Source organism: Athene noctua, chromosome 15 (genome assembly GCF_965140245.1).
Source record: "Athene noctua chromosome 15, bAthNoc1.hap1.1, whole genome shotgun sequence".
NCBI classification, from domain to species: Eukaryota; Metazoa; Chordata; class Aves; order Strigiformes; family Strigidae; genus Athene; species Athene noctua.
In genome coordinates this window covers 16,356,299-16,376,691 of record NC_134051.1, presented here as the reverse complement: position 1 = coordinate 16,376,691, position 20,393 = coordinate 16,356,299, and the positions used below count along the sequence as shown (strand labels likewise).

Here is a 20,393-nt window from a genome sequence, read left to right as displayed (position 1 = left end):
ACATTTCAAAGAAATAATTGATTAGGGCATTAAAAAAATACCACTCATTTAAAGTACTGCAGGAAGAAGTCCGCCAGCACCGAGATATTTTTTGTAATTCAAACCGAAGTGGTTTACAAACAAAATTGCAAAGAAACGACTGTGTCTTGTTCTGGCCCTGAGGTACTTAACCAGTAGAGTGCTGCAGCTTTGAAGCCTCGGATGCTGTTGGAGCTCTGGGTGGAGTCTTTGCACCGCTGGGGGTTAGTGCCAGCGTTCCCCGGGTGTCAGAGGACAGCTGCAGGCACCGGCAGTTCCTCTGAGCTGCTGTGAAGCTCGAGGCCCCTTGGCACCGCTGTGGATGGCACTGCTTTGGGGAGCTTCTGCTGCCCCTCCGCAGTGAGGTCACCCTCCGGTGGAGACCCGCCTTACTGGGTGTTTGTCAGAGATGGCAGTGACTGGAGCACGAATTCTGTTCTGGTTTTAGGTGTTGTGCTGGGAGGCTGCGGCGACAGATCGATTCGTTTTCGTCCAACGCTGATCTTCAAGGATCATCACGCACACCTCTTTCTGAACATTTTCAGTGACATCTTAGCAAACTTCAAGTAAAAAGCAGTTCCCTCGCACTGTGAACAGCTGATTATGAAATTAGTTTGCATTAATTCATGTCTTCTCTACTTAAAAGATAACTGTAAAAGTCATAGACTAAGGTTTGTGTTCTGTCTGTAATCCTGCCCAAGGCAAGCTGCTCCATGCAAACTCGGCCCAGGCAGAGCGGTGGTACTGGTCACCACCAGGCACCCACAGCTGTCCCACACTCTGCATTGCTAGGACCTCTGGCCCTCCAGCTTCTGCCTTGGGCCATGTTAATTGCAGAGTCCTCTCTACATTCATGGCCCTGACTATCTGATTGTCTAAATATGAGCTGGTACAGTCTGTTTTCACAGGTAATCCCAGCGGATTTACTCTGGTGTCCAGAAGCAGCAAGTACAGCCTAACACTTAAAGCCACACCCCTGCCATACAGAACGTGCCAATCTCTAATGGTAGCTGGAATAAAACTGGTGTTTCCAGGAAAGCTCTGCTTTCCACCACTGCCACGTGTGGTATTTTACCGGATAACTTCCAGCTGTATTCCCTTGAATACAGACCCACCAACTGGATCAGGATGCCATCAGCTCTCTGTGCCCAGCCTCCCACCCTGCTTCAGAGGCACCAGTGCACCCAGCCACAGGTGCAGCGCTCTAAGTGGAACTGAAGTACTTTTTTCCTCATCCTGGATTTTAAAACTTTTGACTTCTCTTACAATCAGACTTGTACAGAGAAAACTATGCCCTGAAGTATGTAACTTGACAGAGCTTAGAGAATCACGTGAAGCACGTTATTTCCACCTGTCAGCCATCCAGGATGAGTTGATGTTTTCCCATCTGCCCATAACACACAATAGCCATGACTTTATCTGCTACGAGTTCTACATGGATACTGAGGTATTTTGTAAAACTACAGCAGAACTGCTTGGCCTTAGCCATTACCTGACATCAGAGCCACTACAGGGAAGGCCTAGTTCAAATGGCACATTTATAATGCAGAGGCATTCTATTTTTGTTCTAATAGTTTATTCTAAATCACAGATATTTCAGAGATCTTCTAGAAAGCCACAGGATCAAAAAGTGTCAACAGTTCATTAATTTGTTTCTCTTCCGAGATTTGTTTGGGACATCTCTTTACGATGTGCTCTTTGCTGTTTGCTCAAGGCTGACTTGAACTAGGTCTGGTGCCTTTTTCTGTTTTTTGTTTTTTTTTTTTTCCTTGGCTAGCAAGCATCTGAATTTTGCTTACTAAGTTTAACTTTATGTCGTGCACCAAAAACTGGGGACCACAGTGGACTTTACAGTCACCCTGTTAGGATCTGGCCACAATTTTTAAGTACATAGTAAGAGACAGAGCACAGCTACCAAAATGTGAAAGGTTTCTTTACCTGCTTTGAGAAGTGTTAATCATGTTTTTTTCCCAACTTGAGTGCTGGTATTGGGAAACTCAAGTACCCTCACTTCTGCTAGCTTAAAAATACCTCTGTAAACCTCTCTACAGAAACCAGAATTCTGGTGCCAGCTGGTCAGAACCTGAGCAGGTTTTTGAACAGAGGTGGTAGAAATTGGGGGGAAGGACTAGTAAACTGGTGTTCAACAAAACCTCACTGTCATCACTGTCCTCGTAAGCGTATTATCAGCAAGAGGAGAGTCAAACCAAGAACTGTATCCGACAGCATTTTGAGAATTACTCTGTTCAACATATCAGTGCAGTAGTTTTAGTAAATGTCTCTAGCAAGTCTTGTACTTTTACAGAAGCAAAGGTCCAGTAAGTTGAAGTCTTACCACATCTTCACTTTTATTATGAATACTCTAGGTGTTTTTATAATTTTTACTGACACTCAGTAACTGTATAATTGTGTACATGTTGATGAAATCATGTTAGAGAATACATAGAAAGCACTGCAGCTGAAGCATATAAAGTTAATGTTGTTTACAGCATACTGTGGACAGTGCCAAATAAATGTTTAAACAAATACTTAACTACACGTCATGGTGTAACTAGTAACTGTACACAGATTCATAACGAATGACATCTCATGTGTAATCAATATTATTAAATAAAATATTTATAATTGAACTTCTCCAGGGCTTTTTACTTTACACTTGGTACATGACTAAACTGAATCATTAGCGCATATTAAATACATTCTTATGAAAATAAGCCTCAAAAACCACAGTGTTTCATACGGTCCACTGTATTTTGCTGCCACAGGGTTTAAGCCATGGACCATTTCTCTCTTCCTTTAGATATTACTCTACCATACACTACTGGCCAAAATTTAAAATAATGGAGCCCCCATTAGGAGAAGTTCAAAACAAATAAATAGTAAATCAGGGTTAGCCTGTGCACTTAAACAGTGACTTTACTTACCTGCATCTGCTGCTCTGCAAACTTCTCTATTGGTGTTAAGAGTTAACTTGCTTCTGACAATTCAAAAAAAGTTTCACATGTTACAAGTGATCAGGTTTCTTTCCTGGGTTTAAATCCTGCTCTTCCTTTCTACTGAAGTTTTGGTTTTAGAAAAGAATGAGTCATGCTAACGCCACAGAGTGAGACCACTGGCCTTCACAGACATGGATGCTGAGGCGGCCAACCCTGCCAAGTTCAACAGAATACAAAGTACACGTATTCTGAGCCTTTATTCAACACAGCTTTCAGATGTCTTACCTTTTTTCATTTTAGGTAAACCCAGATTGGAGGAGTAGGGATGGAAAGTGTATTTGACAACAGAGCTTTTGAGGTTAAAATATGCCCAAATCAGTAAACGCATCACGGGACTTGATGACTTGTTTCCCAGGCTGTATGGTAATCTTCACAGAAGATGGTTTAATTCACATAGTCTGAGGTAATTTTGGTAACATTTACTGAAGCTTTTGCAACTCAAGTGTTACAGCATTGATTAAACATCATTTGCACATACAAAACAAACATGAATATATGCCCAGAAGGACAAGTAGTTCCAAATTTTCAGATGGTCATTAGGATCCAAACTGACCAAGGATGACAGACTGTCCCTGTAACTCACATCACCATAGTTTAAGTGTGGTTTTCCTTGATTCCAATGGGAAAGCAATTTCTATGAGAGGCTCCTGAAATGCTGTCCCAGTCTCTAACTTACCCTTACAGCTGAACTGTCAACATGTACCCTTGCTTTTCTCACTTATGTTCACATCCTGGAAGACCTTGCCAAGAGACCCCACGCACCTTACACCTCTTCTACCTTCTTGCCAATTATCCTGATTTCATCAATGCATGTCTCGCACATCCAGCATTATTTATCATATGTAGGTATAAGACAAGTTGTAATTTCAGAAGGCTTCCCAGTCAACCTAAAATTCACTAAAGGAAACAATTAATTTAAAGTGAGCATGCTCTGGTAGAGTTACTGCATTTCACTCCAAGAGTTTTTCTTGTTTCAAAACAATCTCAGAGGCCAGCTGAAACAGTCGGGGTCAGCATTGGTAACTCTGCCTCCTGCTGCACCTTCCCAGTGGGACAGTTCAGACTCAGAGCTGCTGGTGACTCTGCACCATGCACATCACTCTACACACCACAGAACAGCCACTGCTCACACCTTGAACAAGATACAGAGACATTTAGCCTGGTGAATTGTTCTTTACACTAAATGCACTTACCAGCAGGCTTTGCATAGAAAAACGACAGAAGCATGTCAGTTTGGTAGATTAATTAAACATCACAAAGTAAGCACAATGAACATGCAACATGGGAAATCACTTGAAATTGGCTGTTGTATCACTCAAGTTCTCCAAATATTTGACTAAACTTCTGTTTGTCTACAATCTGGCCAAACTTAATCGTAAAATACAAAATATCTGTACTATCATGGCGTTTGAACTGAAGAAGTATCTCCCTCTTGCTATCTCCAACTTCATCCAAAGTCATCACTGACTCAGTGGGGCAGTAAATGTCATTCCGTCTTCCCCAAAATGTCAAGTGGGCCACTTTGACAGTACGGCCAGTTTTATTTAAGTAGATTAATCCAATAATTCGTCTGAAAAAGTAGCTCATACCATACAGCATTGCACCAGCAAAGACAGCAATGCCAGTTGTGTATAAGAAGATACTCAGAGAAACCTGTTGTTGCAGATAGAGGTAGGAGATGGGCGGCAGGATGGCCATGGTGGTGGCAGTCTGTAACAGCTTCAGCCTGGACAGGACCCGGCAGTACCTAATCCCCGGAAACCTGTAGACCAGCTTGAACTCTTCTGTTTTCTCATCCGCGGCCTTCTGTGGGAGCACAGCAGCAGGGGCTGGATGGCACAGACGCACAGGTGGCTCTCGCTGTCTCCCAAGGTGATGATGAACACCATTAACTCGCTGGGTTTGCGACTGCAGACCCTCCCGTGTACCAAAAGAACAGGGTGGGCGAGCGTCTTCCTTTATCCATGGCCTTGTCCAGAGCTCCTTTTGCAGACCTCTCCCAAAAGGTGGTGCCAAGCAGACTTTAGTGCTGATCCTGCAGAGCCAAGCCTATAAGGAAATATTCCCACAGGTCATCACTTGAGTGTTCTTTGTAACCGAATCACATTAAACTCGGTCTGTTCCTTTGGCACCTAAAGACTGGAAGCGTTAGGCCCCAGCTCACTGTAACCTTACACTTAAAACTAGTGTTACGTTAGGAAAGTGTTATCTGTGCTCGCGTCCCTCCCTGCAGAGGAAGAGGGAAAACACAACCGGTAACACCGCCGGTGACAGCACCGCCGGGCTCTGAGCGCGGCCCTACGGCATCCCCCGCCCCGCCCGGGGCAACAGCGAGGCGAAAGCACCAGCGCTACGGGTTGGGGGGGGGAACCCGGGGCTGCCAGGCAGTGAAGCGTTAAATAACCACTGCGATAACGATTTCAGAGAAACAAAGAAAGGGGCTAAGCCCGATGAAGGGGAGGAGGGGGAGGGCCTGGGCGCTCGGAACGCGCAGGAGGCCGCGGAGCCGCGCGCTGCCGCCGCACAGCACACGCCGGGCGCTGCGAGGCCGAGTCCTGCCGCGGGCGGCGGCGCTGGCGGCCCCGCACCCGGGACGGCCCCGCACCCGGCAGCCCGCCAGCGCCCGGCGCGGCGGCAGCAGCTCCCGGCCCCGCCGCCCGCCCTCCCCGGGGCCTCCTCTCGGCCGTTAGGCGCGGGGCCCGCCGCTCCACACCGAGGCGGCCGCAGCCGCTCGCGGCCCAGACGTGCCCGAAGGGGAAGGGAAGGGGAAGGGAGGGAAGGAGGGGCAGACCCCCGAGGCAGGGCCCCCCCGCGCCGCTCACCGCCGCCATCGCCGCCGCCACGGCCCCGCCGCCTCCCGCGAGCGCCCCCGCGCGGCCCGGCGGGGGGGGGGGCGGCACCTCCCGCTTCCCGGCGTCCCCCGCGGCGGGAGCGCGCGGCCCCGGTTCCGCTGCCCCGGGCGGGCGCCATGGCGCCGCCGCCGCGCCCCGCGCTCTGCCTCTTCGACGTGGACGGGACCGTCACCGCGCCGCGACAGGCCGGTCCGGGGGCGCGGCCGGGGTCGGGGCCGGTTTCGCCCGCCGTGGGCGCCGTGCCCCGTGGCGGGGCCGTGGGGTGCTGAGGGGCGGCTCTCGGCGGGCGCCCGCCCAGCCCTGGGGATGCCGGTGCGGGCGGCCCGGGCCTCGGCACGGACCGGCCCCGGCCCGCGGTTAAGGGCTGTCAGCCCGCAGGGAGCGTAACGCGGATTCCGCTGCCGTTTCCGCGATGCTTGATGTGCAAACTCGGCCCCAAAAATCCCCCCTGTCTCCTGAAGAGCTGCACAGTACCGCTGGTCATTAATAGCGGCTGCGAAATAGGGCGGCTGGTCTCCTGGTTAGAATGTTGGCAAGGCTAATTCTTTTATTTTGGAATCCAGAAAATCACGGCAGAGATGGCCGCGTTTCTGCAGATGTTGCGTCAGAAGGTGAAAGTTGGAGTCGTGGGTGGTTCAGATTTCGAGAAGATTAAGGAGCAGCTTGGCGATGACGGTAAGGACAGCAGCTGATGCAATCCCTTGCGCTGAATTGCTTACCAGGAAGTTGTGACGGTTAAACCCAGGTTAAGCCCTGTTTGTTCTCCTCCTTCCTTGCTTTTAACTTTTTCCTTGGTTTTGTCGTTGCGCTCAATCTATGCAAAGCTTTTTACAAGCGTTTAGAAACGGCAACCTGTGTCTGCGTTTTGCAGATATCTCAGTGTCTTATTAACGTTATTAAAGTGAAATCCTGGCTTTGTTTTAACATAGTTTTTTTAAAATGGAATTCTGTATGTACCACAGGTGTGCAGGTTGCTCAGCTGTCTCAAGCGCATCCCTGAAGGATCTGATTTTATTAACTGGGGTTACAATGCGGAGAGATGGACTCTTGCTTTAGTCCTTTGAGAGGCATTTCCTTTTCTGCATAAAAAACTGTCTTTAATGGTCTTTATTTAATTGGTGCCATTGATAGCCTTCTGTTATGCCCAAACAACTCACAATTTGCTTGGCTTACAGGTGGTCTCCAGTAAGCCATATCGTCTTGCATTGTACTAAGATTCTCACAACTCTCGTACATCTGCTGTAGATTAGGAACATCGAGAAAACCAACCTACAGCGGTGGTATTTGATTTGCTCTCTAACCAGGCTCCGTGCCAGGTTTTTGTCTGTTTGAGGTGTCCAGTCACTTCCTTACATTTAATGTAGAGACGTACTTGCAGGAGAGGAGGAGCCTTTGAGCAAAAAGACAGATAACTTAATGGAAAGACTTCATGTGGTTTGAGGTGTGTGTTAATCTTGGAGAGAAAGGAGAGTGGCTTTGATCTTGTGCTCAGTGTTATGCTGCTGAATCTTTGATGCTTTATGATGTAATGTTTGTTGTCTCTTAACCTCATTCTGCATTAAACATACAGAAGAAGTACAAGTTACTGTCTTTTTGTTTGGTTGCAGTGGTTGAAAAATTTGACTACGTTTTTGCAGAAAACGGTCTTGTAGCTTACAAAGATGGGAAATTCTTGAGCAAGCAGGTAAGTGTGAAAATTCCAGTACTGTGAAAGAGAAGTTTTCTAAACAAGATTTTGCTTTGTCACTACGCTGCAGTCCTCTGTGATCACCCTTCAAACTAAGGGCAAAACTGCTCCTGTTTTCATGGGTTACTTCTGTAGCAGATCATTCATTAGGGGATGATTCATGTAATGACAACCTGCACCTTGGCCTTTATTCTTCGGGGTATTCTCCAAACCAAAAGCTATTGGAGTGTCTGACCAAAAAAGAACAGTGAAAATCCTGGAACGGCCTTTCCCTCAGCTTAGCCCTAGGAAATGTGGCCAAGCCCTCTGCTCCTGGAGGCCCTGTGGAATAAGGCATTTCATAGCTGCTGTCTCTTGGGCCTTAGCGTTCAGAAGTTTCTTGTAGATCTCTTGCAGCTGCTTTTTAGTATTAATTCAGAGTGCACACTGTGATGTGTTGTATAAGCTAGAAGGTAAATACTCTAAATTAATATACTTCTGATTCTGGATACTCTAATCATCTTCATTGGTTCAACATAAGTAATGGGGATGATTAAAAATATAAGAGAACCTGGCTGGAATTGCTGACTTGAGCAGTGGTTTCCAGCTTACTGCAGTAATGGTCTCCATTTCTTCACACTTGGCTACAGTAGACATTAACTGCAATTTTTTGTCTAGGTCTGCTGTCTTTGGGCCATGCTGTTTTCTTCTAAAGCGAGTACTAGTAGGGAGCTTACTAAATGAGAGTTTGGAGTTACGGTTTAAAAAACACAAAGTAAACAAAATGAAGAATGAGAACCTTTAGTTAGTACTGTGTGTGCATCAGCTGCGATTTCCTTCCTGAAGGCACGTTCCTTTGCGGTCCTAACCATGCCTGATCATCCACTGTCGGTGTTTTCCATGTGACTTGTTTTTAGAATCTCAAATTCTGGACCTTTGGTTAAATGCTGTTTGTTTTGTTAGAACATTCAGGGTTACCTGGGCGAGGACATACTTCAAGATGTAATCAACTACTGCCTGAGTTACATTGCGAAGATTAAACTGCCCAAGAAAAGGTCTGTGCATACACACATCTCGGTGTCACCATATCCTCCGTGTTGTAGTGTTGAGCGTCGGCTCAGCAGAAACCCAGTAATTTGTGGTTTAGGAACACTGTATATGTGGAACAGCTCGGTCCAGGCACACAAAGACAAGCTCCCAGCTGAAGCACAGGATTTGAAATACTGATTCAGCATTTTTACTTAAGAGGGAAGGAAGTTCAGTTTTGAAGTGGGAGTATTTCCTTGGCGTGTTTGGAATTCAGCAGCATAACGTTTCCAGAGACGAGGAGCGTGCAGTCAGGTCAGCCCTGTGAGACACGAGAGGGTGCAGCTGCTCAAAGCATTAGTGCAGTTAACGGGGAGGCTCTGCCAGCCCGCCCAGAAACACCCCCAGGGACGCTCTCCATTTCGCTGCTTCACCCCAAAGCTGACAGCCTGGCTTCTCAGGGCCTGAGAATCGGGTTGACAGGGTGCGCCAGTCGCACTTTTAAAACCAAATCATACTTTTAAAAGGCAGTAAGGATGACGCTGAGGTTGCCAGATTCAAATAAAAGTCCAAAAGACTCCTTGATGCCAGAGGTCCCTACCGCTGTTTGGGGTTTTTTGCATACAGTGAGAGGCTGAAGGAGACAGCTGATGCCCATTGTCCTCAGAATTAAATGAAAGTTCATTGTGATAGTCAGTATTTTGAGCAGTTTTTCATTGTTTTCTGTTTCATTAATCGATTCTTTTTTCAGGGGCACTTTTATTGAGTTCCGAAACGGGATGTTAAATGTGTCTCCCATTGGAAGAAGCTGCAGCCAGGAAGAACGAGTTGAGTTCTATGAACTTGATAAAGTGAGTTACAACTCTTGAAAACTATCCAACTCTTCTGGAAGAGGCAGTTATGGCCAGGTTATGGATTTTAAAAAGCTTCTATACATTATGCAGTTTTTTTCATTTTAATCATTTCCATGTGGTTTAACTAACTTCTTCCTTCAGACTTCAGGAAATATATAATAGGGTTTTTTTTTGTTGCAGCAGTTAATGATGATTACTTGCAGAAGGGGTGGGGTTGGCTCAGGTTTCTTTTAACCCTGTATCCAGAGTACTGACCACCCTACCCTCTATACACGGGGTTCCTGAAAAACCCTGTCGTAGATAAAACTGTACTCGGGTGCCTTTCAGTATACCAGCCTCTATCCGTTCAAATCAACAAAAAAATATTCTTGTCAGCTCTTTTAAAGCCGAATTTTAAAACTGAGGTCAAACTATTCACCATTTATTTTAATTTGTACACAGCTAAATGTGCAAGACTGTCAGAATCTGAGCCATGGTATCAGAGTTCTGTTCCCTGCTCCACCATAACAAGTGTTTCTGACCTCATACAAAAACTGAAATCTCAATTCCTCAAAAGCAGCCTTTTTCTGTGACTTGGTTAATGGATGCTGAAAGATATCTAGGTCCAAGGTATTCTGAAAATACCCTTTCTGGAGTATATGGCATCAGAAGATGAGTATCAGTTTTGAGATTCTTCTGTGCCTCAGTCTCCCAATTTGTCAAACTGAATTTTACCAGGAGGTGAAACATACTTCCTTAGTATTCTAAGATTTTCAGGTAGAAAAGCAGATATCACAGCATGTATGTGAAGTCATGCTTTCATTTTTACAAGTTGGTAACACATTAAAGTGGAAATATTTTCAGCATGCTTTCAGTAATAATAAAATATATCTGTGTCACCCTAGTCCTGGTACTTAGATATTTTTTTTAGGTTATCTTTTTATTGATGAATTAACACAGCATGTAACTGGTGTTTTCTTTTGTTGTTGGGGTTTTTTTTAACAGAAGGAACATATAAGAGAGAAATTTGTAGCTGATTTACGAAGAGAATTTGCAGGAAAAGGACTCACATTTTCTATAGGTATCACGTTAAAAGAATTTAATTTTAAACATCATTTAATGTAAATTTTACTTAAGTCATATCCTCTTATGGCTGTGACATGTCCTATCTCATTTGTGTGACAGTTATCTCTGGGGGTGGTTGCAGACATTGCATGTAGGACTAAGCCTCTTCTTCCCTCTTAGGCTTTCATTTGGTACATTTTAATTGAAATCCATCAACAAAGAGAACTTCATTGCTTGTCATCAGTTCAATTGTCCTTTAATGTCAGTTGTGTGACTGATTCTGCTCATTTTGAAACATATTACGTGCTTCTGATTAGTCAAGAGTTGTTCCTGCGAATCAATTTTGATCAGGAATACTACATCAGTTCTGTTCCCTTGGTTCTTCAGCTCTCTAGCTGCATTGTGTGGGAGGAAGGAAAGAAAATCCAAAAGCAAGTGCAAGCTTAAAGAGAAAAGGGATAATAAGGGCGAATTAATTTTCCATGCATTTTTTTTTTCCCCTCTCAATATATTACCACATTCTTGCCTTTTATTATTTTTCAGAATTATAAACAAGTGTGGTTGCCATTAGTGCTGTGGTATTGAGGCACAAAGCAGGAATGAACTGCACTATTGCTCTCCTAAAGCTTCTTGTAAATACCTTTTTGACACCCGCTTCAACTGGGAATCACGCTTTCATGTGTCAGTGAAGCCCAAGGATCAGAACTGGAACAGGACAACTGCTGTTAGGCTGTGTTAAAAAGGCTGGTTTCCGCCTTTTTCTGTCCTGAAAACTTTAGAAAGCCTTTGCATAAGACTTTGTGGCTGTACATACACCGATGCCTGTATTCATTCATGTAGTTTCTTTCTAGAAGTAAAAAGATTAAGTGTAATTTTTAAAAATAGGTTCTGTTTGAGAGCAGTGAGTGTTTGGGAGCATGCTAAGACCTTCACATTTCTTTAATAGGTAAATAATAATCTGTAAATCACAACTGTAATAACTGATACCCCATAAAACATTTTCTGTACTTGCAAGGCTTAACTCCAGGGTCTCGTAACATTTGTTACTCCTGCAAAGCTCCCTCTACCAAAAAATCTTACCCAGTTTAGGTTTTCTCACTTATTCTCCCCTCAGAAATGTGTTCTTGTACTAAAACAAAGTTTGCTTGGCTCATGTCTGTCCTAGGAGGCCAGATAAGCTTCGATGTGTTCCCAGATGGCTGGGATAAGAGGTACTGCTTAGGAGTCATTGCCAACGATGGATACAAGACTATTTATTTCTTTGGAGATAAGACTATGCCAGTGAGTACATTGTTTTGTATATGCATTTCAGAGTGTTTTAAACCACAAGCACTCTAGGTTCTAACCAGTCACCTTCTGCCTGATGAGAATTGAAGCCAGGCTATAGCTGCGTGTCTGTGTGTTACTGGTCAGCTGGGACATACCTGTGAGCACAGATTTTTATTCTGCTGCCTGAAGTGAACACAGCGTTCCTGACAGACTTGATAGAGTATGTTTTTAACCTGAACTTCTGTAATTACATTAAAAACCTAGGTGACATGACTACGTAAAACTGATTATCCTGTTTGGTTACTGTAGATTGATGCTTCTCGGTGGCTGGTGTTTATTAAACGTATTTGTTTTCCATTAGATTTAATACTGTTCCTTCGCTAACCACTCTGTCTCCACGTGGAGGAGCTGGAATTATACATAATCCCCGTCCCTTGTCACAGCTAAACAGCTCTGCAGGGTGGGTGATTCAGAGGCTTTTGAACACACTGAGCAGAGACCTGACCAGAGCTAGTGAGGGCAACAGCAAGCACACGGACATGAGGGAAATCAAAGCTGTCTGAACATGGCCAAGGGATGGTATCAGGCTAAGTTTTACATGAATAGGCTTAGTTTTATAAGAACTTATAGTTTTATAACTGTAAGTTACAAGAAACTACAGCTTAGTAAATTTTAAAAGGCCAAGTTTTATAAGAAAAAGACAGGCTTTAAATTAAAGTTTTTTTCCCCCTTGACAACAGCTGCAGAAATAATCACCTGTTGTAATCACCAGTCCCTCTGGCATAGAGTTTATGGACAGTTAATTTTAAACCCTGTAATTAGCAGTGTGGCATTCTCAGGGTTTTGAAGTAGCAGGAGTTGCTGCTGACTCACTGGAAGGCAGCGTGGCAAGCAGCCTACAAAAAGTAGGTAACTGCTTCCTGTATGCACAAAGCTTTTGGGGATCTCTGCTCACGTGCCTTTGTTCCCTGAGCCAGCTGTGAAGGGATCTTTCATTGCCCTCCTGTGATCAGAAACCAGTTACAATTGTCACACCAGACCAGTAGCTAGCAAGGCCAAAACACTACTGCAGTAGTGAAGGAGCAACAGTCTTAATGATTTAACTAAAAGGAAAGAAAACCAAGTTGGAAGGAAGAGGATGATGCAAGTGAGTTACACATACCGCGTGCTGGTGTAGTGTTCTGTGACAAGCTTTACTCCCTAATATTAACAAGTAAACAATTTTTAAAAGTCAGTACTGGGTTGCTATACAAAACTAGGAATGTGGCTAAACTTACACTGAGAGCTCTGCTCCTTCCGTACCACTGCTAACGTGGGGGTCAGGGAGGTCTCATGCACACGGTTGTGGTGTTGAGCAGAAGTTTCAGCACAGGTGTGCTAGAATATAAACAAAACATTACGCAAAATCTCAAAACGGCGGTTCCTGGGTTTTTTTAGCTTTTTGGAAGACATCTGAGACATGACTGTGTTACCACAGACTGGTTTGGGTTGGAAGGACCTTAGAGATGATGCAGTTCCACCCCCCTGCCACGGGCAGGGCCACCTTCCACTAGCCCAGGTTGCCCAAAGCCCCGTCCAACCTGGCCTGGAACCCTTCCAGGGAGGGGGCAGCCACAGCTGCTCTGGGCAACCTGTGCCAGGGCCTCACCCCCCTCACAGGGGAGAATTTCTGCCTTCTATCTAATCTAAATCTCCCTTCTTTCAGTTTAAATCCATTACCCCTCATCCTACCACTACATGCCCTTGTGAAAAAATCCCTTCTTTCTGTAATTTCCTTTGTGTGTCCCTCTCCAAGACTGTGACTATACATTAAGTTAAAATAAAATTCTCTTCTGTTTTTTTCCTTTTCTGTTTCCAGGGAGGGAACGACTATGAAATTTTCACAGACTCCAGAACAGAAGGCCACAGCGTCACATCCCCACAGGATACAAGAAGAATCTGTGAAGAGCTATTTTTTAAATAAAAGACTTTTAGAATTCACACTTACAAACGGTTAAGACAGCTTTATAACTCAAAACATCTTCGTTCTGTATCGGTTTTTGTAATTGCTCATGAATAGCAAGTGCTTTGCAGGTCAGTCTTCACTGAAGGGAAATGTTTTAATTGAAGAGAACCTTGCTGACCATGGAATACAGCAGAACTCACTGAGCACTGTCCTTCACTGTTTCCATTCACACAAGTACTTTTGTTTTCTTTTTGGTTGTGTTTTTTGGATTAGTTTTTAAGTCATCAGTAACATTCTTTAGCTAATTAATTACATGACTTACGGTCTCAAAATTAGCCTGCAAGGCTCTATCCCTAGTTTTTTATTTTGAAGCTGCTATTCAAAAGATGAATGTTTTAAGAGCTGTTTTCAAAATAGTACCTTGTGCTATGAAGACATCAGTTAATTATAAGACAGTTGGGATTTACTTGTTTAAAACTGGAAGATGAGTAAAAGAGGCAGGTTTTATTTCCTTCTGGGGGTGGGAAGATGGATCTGAGCCACAAGTCCCTGACCTCACCCCTATTGCAGTGCATGCTCAGAGTCTCCCACCACGGGCGAGGCTGGAGCAGCTGGTGCCAAAGTTACCTCCTCGGTAGAGATGAGGTGCCAGTACACAGTACAGTTCATAGTGCCTGCACTTTTTGCAGACTTTTTAATTCTAAAAAATAAATTTATAAAAATTAAAACAACTTGAGCACAGTAGCAAAATGTATTTGTCACTAATTACATTTCTGATTTTCCTGGTAAGACATGAAGGGTAGATGAGATTCGAAGTACTAAGAAGAATGACCTAAACTATGTTTCTATTAAAATTCAAGTTGAAGCATGACAATCAGTGTAACTTGATATTACTTTTTTCATCTGGCATTAGGAAAGTAATCTTGTGTATGAACAGTTTAATACAGTAAAGGAAACAAATCTCGTCATGGAAAAATTACTTCAATTTGTCATTTTGGCAAATAAAAATACGTGAAGCAGAGCTGTTTGTGCTGCCTGTCTGTACAAGGAAGTGACTGACTCGAATCTTTCCAAGTTTATGTGGAACTTAGACGGTAAAAAGGGGAGAATCCCTTTTTGTGTACAAACGGAAATCCCCAGAAGGGCTGCTGAAGGAGGGGGAGCTGTGATGCATCAGAACTCTGGTTTTCCAGCAGTCCTGCCGTGCCTGCCTCCACAGGGGAAGGGGGCCGGCGGTGCCAGGCTGTCAGAGCTGGGGCTCTGGCTGCTGGCCCCGGAGGTACCCAGCGGTTGGTTCCTGTCCTGCGTGGCTGTTGCCTGTTATCAGCAGAAAGCTCCCTGTGCAGAACATGCTGTGCCAGACCCAACCCAGGTTGTTTTCAGCCTCAAACACAATCCCCTGCGTGCGCATACCTGCAGCCACTGCTGGTCAGCCCTGCGCAGCCGCTGCCAAGAGCTAAGGGTTATCTCCTGCATCTCATGCCAGCAGAGGAGAAACAAACTTTGAGTCTCTGAGGTGAGAAAAAAAGAGACAACAAAACAAAGCAACCCACCGTGCCTAGTCCCTGGCTCCCCTCTTACCATCTCTAGCAGAGTTTAAACCAGGGGCAGGCACAGCCCTTCCTGCCTGGGGCAGCCCCTCCCCTGAGGCCCAGCTAAAGCTCTGCTGCAGGTTTTGACCAGGCTGATCTCTCCGGGGAGCCCTTTCTGAAACTCCCCAGAGTTTCAGCTGAAATGACCAAGCTGTGCTACACCTCTCTGTCCCCCCCTGCTACATGCTAATACAAATAATAGCCAATATTAAATACTATATATAAAATATATAGAAATATTATATAATGAAAGTAAATGTACAGAAGTAGTAGTATATATTACACACTAACCTATTAAGCAGCTAGAAAACTTGCTGAATTACTCCATAATAGTTGTGGAAATACCAGTCAGTTGATACTACAATGCTTTTTAAAACACTCAGTATCATCATACACATGTGCATATGCAGGAACCTGCATTCTCCCGTCTTCAGTGCTAACCATCTTCAGTGCCAACCGTGCAGAGAGCAGACTGAAGACGTGTGTTAAAGCATTATAACGGTCGCATTTATTTTAAAGGAAGCGGTGTGTGATATTTCAACAAGCTGGATAGTGTTAAATCCACCACTACTAAGTCTTACGGTTAATAAAAAACAAACAAAACCCCACGACAGGCTGGTCGTTATAGTACACTAGGGTGTAACACAGGTACAGCTAAGGTAAAACAAGCCATCGCAGCAGTTACCAGCCTCCTTACAACAGGTTAGAGCCTGGAACAGATCATCTGCCATGAAAGAAGAGCATTAAGCACATTTCGTGGCAGGGACCTCTGCAAACAGGCAACTGAAGTTACACCGTTTCACACAACTAACAGAAAAGTATCATGCCATCTTTTTTTATTGGGTTTTTTTTTTTTTTTTATTTGCAAAGTCAATAAAAATCCAGTTAGGAACATAGAGAAAAATGCTTCATTTGAAAAAAAAAAAAAAAAAAAAAAAGATGTGGAAGGCAAATAGGAACAGAACTAAGTTAGTTGCACTACAACTACACGAAATCTTGCAGGCAGAGAAGAGTCAGAGCAAGGGTGACCATATCACATCCTACCAAGCAAGTTTTCCAGGGAAACAGCTGGAGAAGCTACTTCACCAAGACAGCTGAGCCTACTAAGTAACACACGGTATTTTATACAGTCATCAGAACAGCATACAACTTGCTTTTTCAGCAGCACAGTTACTCTGCCTGCCCAGCGGAATACCATGGCAGACATTCAGCTATATGCAGTCAAGAAGATCATCTTCAGCTTTGTCTAAATTCAGACACAGTCAGAGACTATGAAGTATCCACTACTCTACAGCTTTCTACCACTTACCTTGAAGCACATTTTTTAAATTTTGGTTTGCTTTTTGCCTTTTTTTTTTTTTTTAATTTTAATACTGGCCTATAAAATCTGTTGCTAATCAACCCTCAAGGCACCTAAGTAAATTCACAAACAATCCAGGCTTTAAAACCACAATATCCCACACCTAGGCAGACATGCTGTTTGCAAAGGGTCTACCTGAAGGGCACCCAGCTGTGGCCATCAGAGCGTAACCACCAGATGGAGATTTTACACCCTGCTCTGTTTTTGAGCTTCCTTCTGCGAGGAAAACCAACGGCAGCAACGAACATTCTTTCTCTCTCTCAAGCCAAGGCATTCAGGCACTGTTATCGGCAGAAAGTGTACTCCAACCCCTCCAGAAGAGCAGCTCAAGTGTTCACACACCGCCAGGGCCTTGGAGTTGTGCCTCTGCCATGGCCACCTGTGCTAGAAGCGCTCTCCTGCACACCTTTCCCCAATTCCCCTGGAATCAGTTCACAAGATAAAAGAAAAACCAAACCTCCCCTCCTCCACCAAGCACACAAACTAGGTCTCTTTAAAATACATTTTTTGTAAACACATTACGCTAGGTTTTTTTTTTCATTAGCATTTGAATTGCCTTTTTTTTTTTTTTCCCCAGGCCAGCTGTAAAAACGGTAATTTTGGCCTGCTTCTGCTTTATTGACAATGCAGTATTTCCTCCTGCACAATACGTAGAATATTCTTAGGACAGGTCCCCCGCAGCCAGGTGTTAAGCAGCGACCAGCCGGCAGCAGCCGCGCTCCCTCCGCGAGGCCTCAGGAGCTGACGACGTGCCCGGACCAGGTCTCGTGCTTGGTTCCAGGAGCCAGATGGGTGATCACCACCTCCACCGCCTGCAGCTTCTCGTTCTTCGGAGGGATGGTGCACATCTTGTAGGTGACCTCGTCGCCTGCCACAGGAACGTATTCGCCTTCGATACTGTGGATGGGAAGCTTCAGTTACTCCTAAGTCACGTAAACACTCTTACACTTTTGCAGCTTTTAAAAATTCTTATTGTAATGATTATCTTAGGTGCTTAAGATACTCCCAGTTTGTTTATGGAGCCCACCAAAGCACGAGGCTGATTTTGGTTGTCTTGCAGAAAAATCTTATGAAAACACTATAAACACCACCACCACGCTAAAATACCAACCAACAAAAAAAAAAAAAAAACAAAACACCCAAAGCCCCAAACCAAATACAGAAAACTCACTCTAACATGCCTTAAAAAATAATCAGGTGAGCCCAGCCTTGGACATTTCTGTGAACCGTGCCACAGCCTCTTCCTCACTGGCAGCACTAGAGGGCAGGGCTGACACTGTTCAGCACTTCGTTTGGGGATCTGGGTTTTTAAACTATAGGAAGTTTGCGGGGTTTTTAAATCTCCTCTCACTTAAGCTTTTGAAATCTGAGTGGGGTTTTTTTCTTGTTTTTTTTTAAAGAAAGGTTATATCATGCCAGTCATTGATTTTACCTTTGTGTTACTCCACCATAACACAGTTTGTCTGTGGCATGAAAAAAAAAAGAGCCCCAGTAAGACAGTGTCAAGTATTTCAAAATGACTTGCTGTGAAAAAAAACCCCACGGAGTTCTGTGACCCTGATGCGTTACACTGCAGAAACTCATCCTGCAGTCAGGAATATTTCCAAGAGACACTCACTCCTGCCTAGCCTCTATCAGCGTGATGACGTGGGATGCGAGTCCTTCTCTGGAAACCCTGGGAAACGGCAAAAGGGCTGTCACCTTCTGTGCAGAATGATGTACTGATGAAACAGAACTGCAAAGGGTAACAGCCTTCCTCACCTCTACCACTCTGTTCGAGATCAAAGCTTTTTAATAAAAATCCCAGCAGGCAGCAATGAAGACAGGCGGAGATGCCTTCCAACCTGCATTACCAAGATTCTCTGGCAGTTCAAAGGATGCTACTGCACCTTTCTTTAAATATACCTACAAAATCCCACGCTCAGGGTCCCCTGCTCTGACAACCTAGGCTCTATCTAGATTTCTTGTTGTTTGAGGAGGGCTTTTTTTCAGTGTTTTTCATCAGCCTTTGTATTTGTGAACTGATAAATGCTAATTATAAATTCTACCGGATGCCTAATTGGCATGACTTGTGTACTCAGGCTACACCGGGCGTTAAGACTTGGGTTCAGGTGGCAGGGGGAGAAGCTTTCTAGGTCAGAAATCTGGCTCACACTGTTGGGTTTGTTATTTGCCTTTGTTCAGAGCGTACTGGGAACATACACGACCCAGGAATTTTACCATACACATGTTCCTGTTGATTGCAAGATCTTAGCAGTGCCCTTCATATCCACTCTTATGTTTTGATCTGTTATTGCTACAGCTTCTCTACTGCAGGACAGACTGGTAGGACTGACAGCAGGTAAATATACTGGCCCTTACTGCCAGCTGTAACTTCACACCATGTTTTGCTTTTCTCCCACAGTTATGCAGAACTTCTTCAGGTTCATCTCCTGCACTGCCTCTCCCCCAGCTGGGCTGCCCCAGCTTCTGCTCCCCTCGGACTTGTGCATGGAGACTGCTGCTCAGGGAGCTGCTGCCCCGGGCTGTGGCTGAGCAGAAGCAGCCTGTGCTCAGGGGTGAGACAGGGTAAGCACACAAGGGAAGCTAAAACTGACCCATAAATTATAACTTCTCCCATGGGAAATTCAGAAGAAAAGTCATTGTTTGCTAACTGATTGTATCAACATGATATTGAAAATGCTCCTGTATCTAAATATGGATCTAGAACCTGCTAAGCAGAGTTAAAGGCATTCCCAAGGCCTGGGGCTTGAAACATGTCCTTCAGGCTTTATTTCCCTGGGCTAAACCCCTACTGCAGAGCTGCCTGTGACTGCAGGAATCAGACCCAAGAGGGCATGTCCCAAGCTGAACTCTTCAGAGCAGTGCCTGGGAAAACAGCAGTAAGTAGAAGGCAGAAAAAATATTTACAGAGAAGTCAAGGTAAAGCCTCCTTTATCAGATCTGACAGCCCTTTCCTCCCCACACAGGCTGATCCCACTGACCCTTATTTACTTTCAACGTCTCCAGGCCAACCTGTCAGCCCAGCCCTGCATCACACTGGACAGACTATGTTCGAGCGCCCACATCTGTACTCTTGCTGTGGCTGTCCCTCTTCAGTCATTGCCTTCATTTATATTCCGCTTCCCCCATTTTTAACAAATTTAATACTTACAGTATTGCCACCAAATTCTCTGCAGTTTATCTTAACTTTGAAGCAGAAGATTTCAAGCAAGGATGAGAAGATGCTACTTGTACTGTCACAGAGCCTGACAAGTGAACATGAAGGCCCAAGAAGGGACACAGGAAAGGGTCAAACCACGAGTGAAAATAGGAATGCCATGAACATAAAAAAAGACATTTTTCCAACTTGAATGATCCCTTGTTGCCAAAAAAAATGTTGCTATTGAGCTAAAACCACATTGCCGTGGGCACTAACTCACAAGCCCCGCAGGATGTCAGGCCACCTGAGCAAGACAGCCTCTTTCAGTGGAAGGCAATACAGCACAGGCATTTTATCCTGTGGAAGGAACACAGGACTAGCAAAACACAGCGAGCAGAAACATTTCCCAGCTCAGATGTAATGAAGGCAGACAATACGAGCTGAAGCGGAAAGTCTACACTGACTCAAGTACAGCTGAGCCACCGAAACAAGCCGTAATGAAACATGTTTCTTCGTGTGGCCTCAAGCACTGGGACCAGCTGCAGACAGTGTTTCAGGGAGCAGAGCAGTTACGTGGGGCTGGAACTGAGGCAGCAGCTCCTCTTGACATTACAGCCGCCCACTTCACA

The 20,393-nt window shown here is 44.8% G+C and overlaps 4 protein-coding genes across 11 annotated transcripts in view; 2 read left to right on the top strand and 2 right to left on the bottom strand.

The window, feature by feature from the left end:
* ABAT (4-aminobutyrate aminotransferase) overlaps nucleotides 1-2,200 on the top strand; it is a 59,029-nt gene extending 56,829 nt beyond the window's left edge. For all 5 annotated transcript variants that reach the window (XM_074919068.1, XM_074919064.1, XM_074919067.1 and 2 more), the window contains one exon: nucleotides 467-2,200. In XM_074919068.1, the coding sequence (XP_074775169.1) occupies nucleotides 467-588 (122 nt within the window). In that variant the 3' untranslated portion in view covers nucleotides 589-2,200. The remainder of the gene's footprint in view (nucleotides 1-466) is intronic.
* Nucleotides 2,201-2,347: 147 nt separating this feature from the next.
* On the bottom strand, nucleotides 2,348-5,915 carry TMEM186 (transmembrane protein 186). Its single transcript, XM_074919069.1, has 2 exons — nucleotides 5,837-5,915; nucleotides 2,348-5,063 (listed from the first exon to the last, which is right to left on the bottom strand). The coding sequence occupies exons 1-2, from the start codon at nucleotides 5,843-5,845 to the stop codon at nucleotides 4,326-4,328; spliced, it is 747 nt and encodes a 248-aa protein (XP_074775170.1). The 5' UTR covers nucleotides 5,846-5,915; the 3' UTR covers nucleotides 2,348-4,325.
* Nucleotides 5,916-5,931: 16 nt separating this feature from the next.
* On the top strand, nucleotides 5,932-14,691 carry PMM2 (phosphomannomutase 2). The gene is made up of 8 exons (XM_074919059.1): nucleotides 5,932-6,051; nucleotides 6,430-6,541; nucleotides 7,474-7,550; nucleotides 8,496-8,587; nucleotides 9,310-9,409; nucleotides 10,397-10,472; nucleotides 11,622-11,737; nucleotides 13,584-14,691. The coding sequence occupies exons 1-8, from the start codon at nucleotides 5,983-5,985 to the stop codon at nucleotides 13,686-13,688; spliced, it is 747 nt and encodes a 248-aa protein (XP_074775160.1). The 5' UTR covers nucleotides 5,932-5,982; the 3' UTR covers nucleotides 13,689-14,691.
* Nucleotides 14,692-16,081: 1,390 nt separating this feature from the next.
* CARHSP1 (calcium regulated heat stable protein 1) overlaps nucleotides 16,082-20,393 on the bottom strand; it is a 33,249-nt gene continuing 28,937 nt past the window's right edge. For all 4 annotated transcript variants that reach the window (XM_074919060.1, XM_074919061.1, XM_074919063.1 and 1 more), the window contains exon 4: nucleotides 16,082-17,519. In XM_074919060.1, coding sequence (XP_074775161.1) covers nucleotides 17,357-17,519 — 163 coding nt within the window. In that variant the 3' untranslated portion in view covers nucleotides 16,082-17,356. The remainder of the gene's footprint in view (nucleotides 17,520-20,393) is intronic.